The sequence below is a fragment of the Monopterus albus genome, unplaced genomic scaffold (genome assembly GCF_001952655.1).
Source record: "Monopterus albus unplaced genomic scaffold, M_albus_1.0 scaffold46.1, whole genome shotgun sequence".
In the NCBI taxonomy this organism is placed as follows: domain Eukaryota; kingdom Metazoa; phylum Chordata; class Actinopteri; order Synbranchiformes; family Synbranchidae; genus Monopterus; species Monopterus albus.
Window position 1 is genome coordinate 1,726,539 of NW_018127926.1, and position 10,961 is coordinate 1,737,499.

General features: G+C 39.4%; 2 protein-coding genes and 1 long non-coding RNA gene across 6 annotated transcripts in view; 1 reads left to right on the forward strand and 2 right to left on the reverse strand.

Moving 5' to 3' along the window:
- LOC109960280 (acetyl-coenzyme A transporter 1) overlaps positions 1–1,049 on the forward strand; it is an 8,633-nt gene extending 7,584 nt beyond the window's left edge. For all 4 annotated transcript variants that reach the window (XM_020600255.1, XM_020600254.1, XM_020600252.1 and 1 more), the window contains exons 8-9: positions 360–575; positions 667–1,049. In XM_020600255.1, the coding sequence (XP_020455911.1) occupies positions 360–575; positions 667–837 (387 nt within the window). In that variant the 3' untranslated portion in view covers positions 838–1,049. The remainder of the gene's footprint in view (positions 1–359; positions 576–666) is intronic.
- A 2,969-nt stretch (positions 1,050–4,018) lies between these two features.
- rps6kb1b (ribosomal protein S6 kinase b, polypeptide 1b) overlaps positions 4,019–10,961 on the reverse strand; it is a 19,445-nt gene continuing 12,502 nt past the window's right edge. The window contains exon 15 of the mRNA XM_020600260.1: positions 4,019–5,116. Within this exon, the coding sequence (XP_020455916.1) occupies positions 4,870–5,116 (247 nt within the window). The 3' untranslated portion in view covers positions 4,019–4,869. The remainder of the gene's footprint in view (positions 5,117–10,961) is intronic.
- Positions 7,172–10,961, reverse strand: LOC109960284 (uncharacterized). Its single transcript, XR_002274977.1, has 4 exons — positions 10,935–10,961; positions 10,559–10,684; positions 9,948–10,113; positions 7,172–9,526 (listed from the first exon to the last, which is right to left on the reverse strand). It is a non-coding gene; the product is annotated as an uncharacterized LOC109960284 (long non-coding RNA).

Below are 10,961 nucleotides of genomic sequence, written 5' to 3' on the forward strand. Positions count from 1 at the left end.
AAAGAGGGGCAAGTAAGCAAAGCAGAGGTATTAGGTAGTATGTTTAGGCCACTGAGATGAATATTTTTAAGATTACAGAACAATATGGTATGCCTTAGATTAGACTTTGACATCACAAGTGTAAGGTCGAACCGAACAAACTTGTGGTCTGATAATGGAAGTTCAACAGCATTAAGGTTACTAGGTGTGACGCCAAGTGACAGTATTTCAGTGATAAACAACAGATCCTTTTTCTGGATCTTGGCTTTTTCCATTAGCTGATTAGGAACAATGGATCATTTAATCCAAACTTTGAGTGAATGACACTGTTACTTTGAGAATTGTTTAGTTTTAAGAAAAAATTCTCATTTTTACCCCAGGTATCGTTGTACAGCATGTATGTGGCCTGCATGGCTTTTCATGCCAAAGTGAGTGACCCAGTCATTGGCGGGACCTACATGACACTACTGAACACCGTCACTAATCTTGGAGGAAACTGGCCGTCCACTGTGGCTCTGTGGATGGTGGATCCACTGACCTCTAAAGAGTGCCGGGGGGCAGTCGGCCAGAGCTGTGGCTCTCCAGAAGAGGCATGGGTAAGTGATTAGAGAGTGTGGAAAGAGGCGGTGTGCCTGTTCTTATCTAGAATGTATAAACTGAATATCCTTCTTTTGTCCCCATCTCCAGCTGTGCGTTAAGGAGGGCGGTGCTTGTGTTGTGACATTGGACGGCTACTATGTGGAGTCAGTTGTGTGTGTTGTGATCGGTGTAGTTTGGTGGCTTTGGTTCGGAAAGAAGCTGAGGTCGCTGCAGCAGCAGAGCCCTGCTGCATGGAGATGCAGAGTTGACCAGCGATGACACAGACTCATGTTGGTTTTGTGCAACTCTGCATATTTTGCTGCAAAAACAGCTACTATAAAGGGTGCACATACTGTAATACCATCCATCTGGTTTAGTCACTCTGGTCCGGCTCTAGCTGTTAGGTTCTCAGCCTCACACACTGTCACCTTGAAGTGAATACATCTGAGGACATGCACCACTGGTATCTTCTGCGGAGGTAAAAAAAAAAACAACCTTCCAGTCATCTCTCACGCTGCCTGTAATTCTGGACATGTGCTGAAAATTAAAATGTTCAGAGTGACCTAAAACTTTTATAGAAAATGTAATGTTCTTTTTCTCTCAAACCATATTCTCCAGCTTGAACTCGCTCAACCAAAGTAGAGCTGGGTTAAAGAGTACTTTGATACTGGGTTTGTTGTCTGCATGGATGGCCAGATGGTTGGGGTTGCTATATTTAATCATCCAAGGAGGAACAGTAGTAAAAATACCTTTCACCAAAACAAAAATTTAGCCTCCAGTATTCGTAAATCTTGAAATGTGATTTTTGCGTATCTTGCTTAATTGTTGCTTATTCTATATTAAATGATACTAAAAGGAAAAGACAGGAAAATATAGCAATGTACTCCTCTGAAATAAATCTGTCGTCATAGTCTGCACACATTTTGTTTGTGGATACCTGTTGGGATCTTGACATACACTGATAATTGCTTTGAGCATATAGTTGATATGCATTGTCATTATTCAGGGTGAATGAAGTCTGTAGTCTGCAGCCTCACTCTGGTATTTAGGCCAAAGTAACAGGAAATTATTTTTGAGATGTTCTTTTCTCAAACCGTCTGATCTGTCATAACTCTGTCAAACTTTATACTCATCTGGAAATCCAAGTACCTTAAACTCAGTGCTTATTGACTCGGATCTGAATCATTTTTTTTAATGATTATTTGAATGTATTTTTTTCCCTTTAATGTTCTTTGTGCCTTGCGTACTGTATCAATGTCTCTGGACTATGAAGGGCATCCAGCAACAACAATTCAAAGCCAGTCCACGAATGTTAAGATACACTTGTTAAATTGATGAATGGTCGCTGTGTAAAAGTGATTTTGATAATGTACTGTAGTTATAGATAGATACAGAAAAGAATATGGTTGCTTTCATTGTGTTGGTTATTTCTTTTGGTTTTCCAAAGTATGAAGCTGACTATGCATTCCTTATGAGGAATTTAATTTGCAGTGATTTATGAGTAATATTAAACCAGTATCATTGATGGTTACACGAAATTACATGTCTAAATATTAAATGGTTTTCTGTTGGAGCAATCTTTTATTTTCCAAACTTTCCTTGACTCTGATTCATTTTACCCACTGTAGGACCAATTCAGATATTTAATAGCAAAAGTGGGGAGTGCACAATGAGTTTTGCAAGAAGAAAACGAATATCCATCCTTTATATGTGAAAAGCCAATATACTGTACGCTATATGATAATGCAACAACGTATTATGGGCCTAATACAAATATTTTAACATCCATATATATATTTGTAGTGTAGATCAAGGATCCCCTAGCAGAGCCCCTTTGGGTGGGACATAAACACTATCCATCACAGAGCTTTACTCAGTTTGAGATGTAATATGTTTACCTGTGTGGCAGGCTGCCCTCGGGAGCCTTATTCAAGACTGAATGTTATGTTGACTGATCACTAAATATCTAGTAAATACACAGTGTTTTATCACTGGCTGTGGTCTGTTAAAACAAGAAAATACACAAATTTCTTGTCCCAGTGCAGCAGTCTGGTGAGAAAGCTGATAATTGAATGCTCTGCTTAGGTTTTGCATATTGTACATAAGAATGAAGTATTTTCTTGAAAGCCAGCACTGACAAATTCAGCTGTCATCAAATGTAAATCTGGGTTTATTTAAGGATAAGACTCATTTTGCAGTTTTATTTTTTTCTGTACTTTCTGAAACCACATGTAAAAAAGGTTATTACTTTGCATACTGTGCTAACAGTTTTTTTTTTCATCTGGTTCATTGAAGTCTACATGAAACTGTTACCAGTTCCTAAACTTAGCTTCATGCTACATGACTTCGCTGCAATGTTTATTGGCCTTTCATGTTAATTTATTCCAGCACAAGTAATGAACAGACTGTATGGCTATTCATTTGAGCAGCATATGCCAAAGCCTTTACACTGATCAGCCATAACATTATGACCAGCTGCCTACTACTGTGTACACAGGGATCAATGCAGCAGTTGGTTGGTACTTGTGTCACTTTGCAGCTCACTCTGAAACCATTCAGTGGAAAACTTATGTAAAAGGAGTGAAAACTGTGGTCAGGAAAATGAGTGAGAGATCATTTTTAGACACATTCAACAGCCTCCCCACTCCAGCTGCGATATCACTATAGCTGCCGAATGTTTCTCTTCATAGAGACCATTGTATAGTATTTCTCAAAGATCAAAACAAAATGGAATCTTTTGAAAGTAATTAATGACATTTTTATGGTTTTCCTGCTTCAATCACATCAACGTCAAGGACTGACTGGTCACTTGCTGTCTAATATACCCCACACACTGACAGGTGCCATTGTAAAGAGATGATCAGTTATTCACTTCACCTGTCAGTGTTCATAATGTAATGGCTGATCAATGTATGTGCTTAGATTGGGGTTTCAGATCAGTTACTATAATCTGCTAACCTGGTTTTTATGTTACCTCATAACCCTGAGTTTTTTTTTATGTTGCCCAAATTGTCCAAATCCCCAGTCACTTAAAATGTTGGCACAGGGTGATTGTATCATGAGAAATGTAAACATGCTAGCAGCTTTGCTGTTCTACAATGTTATGATGAACATCTACTTTCACAATACTGGGTCATTTCGAAAAGGGTCTCTGTTTTTTCCTTTGAATACAGATGATTACACACAAAAACAACACATCTTGTATTTTTTTTTATTTTTCCTTTTATTATAACTTCCCTTGCTTTTCAGGAATTCTGACATTTCCTTTCTACACAAGTGAACGCTGATGCAAGAAGCTGTAAAACCCCCACAGTGGCAGACAACGTCCAGATCAACTGGTGCCAGTCTTCAATACGATTTCACTCCAGGGGTCACTTGGGCCCTGTCCCTTCACTACAGAGGCCTGAAGGGGTGTTTAGTAGAGTGAGCGGTCAAACAAAGCAGCACTGAGATCAGATTGATGTTTCGGGTGTTTATAGGAATGAGTGACGCCAACATCGCGTCAAACTAATCCAGTAAAAAATCCCCTAGTGACATATTCTTGAAGGGCAGATAAATTAAAGTATGGATCCCACATCAAATAAGCCATCCACAAGTTGCCCACACCACCACTGCTGAAAGAATTAAACATGATTTTTTTTTTTAAATTTAGGCTCTGATTCATCACTGATGTACAGCACAGTTAATGCATTCATTTTGTAAAACAAGACAAAGTAATATTCATCAATACTAGAACCTCTGTTTGTCCACTGCCCACAACAGTTTCTTTGATCGTTTTCTATAATAAATGTATACAATATATCAATATCGGAGCCAGGGAGCATGTTTTCTCTAAGGAGAAGTAACATCATCTCCCAGTGGAAGCAGTTTCCTCACTGGCATTCATTCAGAGAGCACAAAGCACTTTGGACGTCATCTTGTACAACAGACCAACTGCATTTAGTTTAAATCGCCTGCAAACTGTGTGATACATGAAGCCTTTGATTTCCAGATTACACAAAGGCTTTAAGATCCTCATAGGACATCCAGTCCTACTAGTCCAGTTCAGAAAGGGAGGGGGAGTCAGTAGACACAGGTCATGAGACCTGAGGTGGAGGAGGATGCAAGATGGTGAATTTGTCGGTAGCTCTTAACTGCAGCACGCTGGAGTCCCAGACCCACGCACAAACTCCGGGTTGTGACCGTATACATAGTGTGTGGATGTGCAATTTTTGATTTTCATCGTCTCTAGCATCCATATCTTTTTTGCTTTGTTTTTAAAAATATCAACAAAGAGTGACAAAATAAACTCGCCTAAAAAGGCATGTTGGGTCATAGGTTCATACGTAGATGTTCAGGTCGTTTGGCCATGACAGGATAGGCCTGCTGCTTCATCTGAGCCCGGTTCACCCCGGCAGGCTGACGAATGGGAAGAGGGGCCGAGGCCTCGGAGCTGATTGTGACGTCCATCTGCTCTAGCGTGGACAGTTCCATGGCCTGGTCCTGAGGTGACTGGAGGATGCTTGGTCCTCTGCTGAGGGGGCTCTGGGGCCAGCACCCCCCTGAGAACTTGACTGGGCTGAAAGGACAGAGGTGGAGAGGTCACAGAGGTTTGTCTGTCACAATCAGAAACATGACACATTTGTGTTTTTGCTTTTTCCTCAACCAATGTTACACAGCAATGGGCCAAATTGAGTCATGGTGACCAGAACTGAAATGAAAGACTTCTGCCACAAATTAGGAATCTGCTGTGTGACTATACAAAATCTGCAGTTTTTTCTTGACCTCATATGAAACTTAAAACTGGAAAGGAGACAGAAATCTAAATTAAAAATGTTGGGGTGATTTTCATTTTTGGATGGAGATGAATATAATTAGTCAGGGTTTTTGTTATGTGGCATACATAAGTTTATACAGTATTGTTCAAAATAATAGCAGTACAATGTGACTAACCAGAATAATCCAGGTTTTTAGTATATTTTTCATTGCTACATGGCAAACAAGTTACCAGTAGGTGCAGTAGATTCTCAGAAAACAAACAAGACCCAGCATTCATGATGTGCACGCTCTTAAGGCTGTGCAATTGGGCAATTAGTTGAAAGGGGTGTGTTCAAAAAAATAGCAGTGTCTGCCGTTGACTGTACAAACTCAAAACTATTTTGTACAAACGTTTTTGTTTCTAGGATTTAGCAATCCTGTGAATCACTAAACTAATATTTAGTTGTATGACCACAGTTTTTTATAACTGCTTCACATCTGTGTGGCATGGAGTCAACCAACTTGTGGCACCTTTCAGCTGTTATTCCACTCCATGATTCTTTAACAACATTCCACAATTCATTTACATTTCTTGGTTTTGCTTCAGAAACAGCATTTTTGATATCACCCCACAAGTTCTCGATTGGATTAAGGTCCGGGGATTGGGCTGGCCACTCCATAACATTAATTTTGTTGGTTTGGAACCAACACTTTGCTCGTTTACTAGTGTGTTTGGGGTCATTGTCTTGTTGAAACAACCATTTCAAGGGCATGTCCTCTTCAGCATAAGGCAACATGACCTCATCAAGTATTTTGACATATGCAAACTGATCCATGAGCCCTGGTATGCGATAAATAGGCCCAACACCATAGTAGGAGAAACATGCCCATATCATGATGCTTGCACCACCATGCTTCACTATCTTCACTGTGTACTGTGGCTTGAATTCAGAGTTTGGGGGTCGTCTCACAAACTGTCTGTGGCCCTTGGACCCAAAAAGAACAATTTTACTCTCATCAGTCCACAAAATGTTCCTCCATTTCTCTTTAGGCCAGTTGACGTGTTCTTTGGCAAATTGTAACCTCTTCTGCACGTGCCTTTTTTTTAACAGAGGGACTTTGCGGGGGATTCTTGAAAATAGATTAGCTTCACACAGACGTCTTCTAACTGTCACAGTACTTACAGGTAACTCCAGACTGTCTTTGATCATCCTGGAGCTGATCATTGGCTGGGCCTTTGCCATTCTGGTTATTCTTCGATCCATTTTGATGGTTGTCTTCCGTTTTCTTCCACGTCTCTCTGGTTTTGCTCTCCATTTTAAGGCATTGGAGATCATTTTAGCTGAACAGCCTATAATTTTTTGCACCTCTTTATAGGTTTTCCCCTCTCCAATCAACTTTTTAATCAAAGTACGCTGTTCTTCTGAACAATGTCTTGAACGACCCATTTCCCTCAGGCTTTCAAATGCATGTTCAACAAGTGCTGGCTTCATCCTTAAATAGGGGCCACCTGATTCACACCTGTTATTTCACAAAATTGATGACCTCACTGATTGAATGCCACACTGCTATTTTTTTAACACACCCCTTTCAACTAATTGCCCAATTGCACAGCCTTAAGAGCGTGCATATCATGAATGCTGGGTCTTGTTTGCTTTCTGAGAATCTACTGCACCTACTGGTAACTTGTTTGCCATGTAGCAATAAAAAATATACTAAAAACCTGGATTATTCTGGTTAGTCACATTGTACTGCTATTATTTTCAACAATACTGTAGCTCCTTCTGGAGGAATAAAAGCTTTTACGCAACTTTGTTTTCACATATGCAGTAGAACGTCCCAACACCTGTCAACAGACTTTGACACACAAAAAAAATCACAGGAGTACCCCTTTAATCATTATTTCTTACTCAAACATTTTTTTAAATTCATTACACAGTTAGCCAAAACCCAAGTTAAGGAAGTGTATTGTTTTCAAATGTCCATTCAAACAATATGACCCGTGTGATGACCATGTCACTGTAATACAGTACTAGTTCCATTGCTATAGCCTTGCATATCAATCAGTGTTAGCATAGCAGCATTTACAAAAGTCATGCTGAGTGCTGAGGACAACAAAGGGTACATCTCAATTCCTTTACCTGTATCCACATTTCCCTCACTTGTCTTTTCCTTGCATCCAAGTCCCTCACACATGCATGGAAAAAGAAACCAAAAATATCTTGAGACATGAGATATCCTTTCCTCCACTCCCTAACCTGAAGCATACAATCACTAAGTGATAAACAGGTGCGTCAGTCCATAAAAGACTTCCACAAAGGATGGTCTCTCACTCATGTCTTGTCTAAGCAGCCTCCTCACTCCTCCCAACATCAGCAAGAGAACTGAAACATCCTAGAAGATGGTGCAGCGGTACAACTTCTGGGTCAAGAAAGGGTTGAGAAGTAAGGAATGATCAGTTAAGAGAACTGGGATGCACCTCTTCGTCACCCATCAACAATGTTGTCCTGTGCAGATCAATGAAATCATAAAACTGAAATGAATCAAGTGAGAGTCCAACAGGTGTAGGACTGACAGCAGGTGTCTCTTGTCTCTTTGAGTCCAGCTGTCTCCTTTTTGATATCACCACCACCATCATCATCATCCAGATAGGCCTTTAACTTTACAAAAGTTTATGATAATCATCTATTTTTATCTTACGTTTGTGGCAGAACATACAGTATAAGAACTTTTAACTTGTAACCCTCTAGACCCATTTTTTAACTCATACAAGTTTAACAACACAAAGGGTGATGAAACAAACGGAACATAATACAAGTCACTTGCATCTCCAAGAAAATGACATGAAAGCATTTTTTCTTCATTTAACAAACATTCAGCAAATGTAAAATTCAAACTTCAGGTCAGCGTCTGTTGCACAAAATGAAAGTACTGGATGTAAAACTTTAAACACTTACTAACAGCAAACAGCATATAAACTACAGCAGTCCCCAGAAACAGATGCTGATTGAGCCAAAGACATTTTCATTTTGGTGAAAAGTGTTAGATAATAAAACCATGCAAGTACATATGTACTTCAACACAGTCAGTGCAGTTCAGTCTACTGCTAATCTAAAACTGACAAAATAGCAGGATGTAATTTCTGTGGGTTATATTTTGCAGGTTGTGATAGCACCCAATACCTTAGTTGCACAAAAGGTTTGGACAGGAAGGAGTCATACCAGTATTGTCTAACTAGGTTTTAAGTATTCTGCAGTCATACACTGTTGTCACTGAATTTATATGTAGTGATTCAATAGATTTATAAACCCTATATCTTCTATTGAATTATACTGAGAAAAACATTATGCCGTCCCTAGTAAACTGGGAAAATAAATAACTTTTTACATTTTACCATTTAATGCTTTTGAAATTCTAATAAAACATTTTTCCTGTTTGGCTACCACATATTTGGGCAAAACTAGTAACTTAGCAAATCTGATCCTCTCTGGGCCTAGGCATGCCCTGGGAACTAATGTAATCTGTAAAAATGTATTCTTATTAATTATTTTACAAAATTTTAGTGCTTCATCTTTTTGCAAACACTACCTCAAACTCACATTCAAACAGAAATTAAATTAACCATTTTAAAGCAACGACCAATTCAATGCAAATACACTGACTCTCAAGTCTCTTTAAAATATACATGTACCACTTGAGTCCTGACCCAGAGTTTAAGAGACTAGCAACTACAATAAATGACACCAGAAAGTGCCATGGAGCTGATGCCCCACTGTCAGTGTTCACTGTCAATCCAAAGGCAAATTCTCTCTCTCTTTGCCACACTAGATGACTATGCAAAAGCAGACCGGGTAAAATGAATTGTTGTGGGGTAACACGTTGGTTATTATAGGATTTGTTGTTGAAGTAGCTCCTAGTGGCCAATAACCCAGTGGCTGTTTAGGATACAGAGCCTTTTTGTTCCCTCTCAGAGCGAGTCTCAGTCCAGTCTCAAATAATATGTGGTTGTTTCAGTAATTGAGCTAAACTGATTGTATAAATACCATGTGAAAAAGATGGGAATGAAGATGATGTAAGTCAGTAACTAGACAGGATTTCTTGTAATGTTCAGTATTGTGCTCATCAGTTTATCATTTCACTTTACAGTCATCCTGCTGCCCTCTGAAGATGAATGGAGGGGATCCAACGATGGCAACTGTTGTCCAGTGTTCATCATGAGCATGTGTATGCACTGGAAGAGAAAGATTTACTGTACAATTTCTAGCTGCAAATATCTGTTTATACATGTAGGGGAGTGTGCAGTGAGAGCCACTGTGTCAGCCACTGCAGATTCCAGTGGCAGCTACACTGAGTCCAATCCATCTGACTGGTAGATGTTTGGTGTCCCATGATGATGAAACTGTGCAGGCCTGGTAATGCTTATAACCCACTCTTACTTATAAAAAAGGGGTGCCACATGTTGCCCTAACCACAATAACAATTACTATGCCTCATAAGCAATAGGCAAGCAAAAGCGTTCTGTGCTGTGTACCTGTCAACTGTGCTCTTGCTTCTTGGAAGTGCCTTTGCTTGCCTATTGTTTATGAGTCTCTGTATGTTGTGCCCAGTTGAGCACACCTTCCTTCAGTGTGGGTACATTAGCTCCATCTTACCACTGACTCTGTGTTTGTGTTTTTCAGTGCTTCTCAGGGTCCCAGTTTGGTAATCTCTCCAGCATGGCTTTATGGTCCACACCCACACTGACCACCAGTCCTCCTTTGTTAACTGGTGTTCCACTGTAGTCAATGTCCTCTCCCTTTAGGGTTGTCATGTGGCCTCCTACAATCACAGGGATTATACATTATTGGTACAGTGCACTCCACACATTAAAAATAACTAGAGATGACAGACACATTCATAAAAAATGAATAAATACAGTAGGGTTTATTATTCTATTTTAAAGTATCACTGATATACTGCTGCATTTTAGCATATCTGTTTGTGTGGATGATGCACGGAGTATAAGACATATCTTATTTTTCTAAGAAATGTCAATGCTGTACAAACACTTCATAGAAAGATTATAGATAGCAATTTTTCCATCACCTTCTTACTAAGAGTGATGGGGTCCAACATAAAAGGGCTATTGTCTGCATAAGGTGCTAAATGTAGTACAATGTTTTATAATGAACAAAAATAGGCAATTTAATCAGCAGAAAAATCAGAATCAACCTTGAGACTGAAAAGGAAACTAAACAATGGAAAATAGTAGTTGTTACATTACCCATATGATTGAGTAGTGCTGCACCAGCACAAATGTCCCATTTCTTAATGAACGTGATGTGAATGTAAACATCTGCCTGGTCTATAGTATCTGCAGGCATCTCCAAGAGTGACAAAACCTTATATCCTGAGAGAGAGAGAGAGAGAGAGAGAGAGAGAGAGAGAGAGAGAGAGAGAGAGAGAATGAGCATCTGTTTACAGTAGATACAACAGGGATGTTATGATACCTAGCTAGCGGGCTAAAAAACTGGCGAGTGTGATGACAATTGATGGATATAAATGCTAAATACACTATCACAACACTTAAGAAAAAGTAGAGCTTCATCTGCACATGCAACACTTTATAATAGATAAATGTAAAAGAATTCTCTACTGACCTGCTCCACCTGCTTCTACAATTGTTG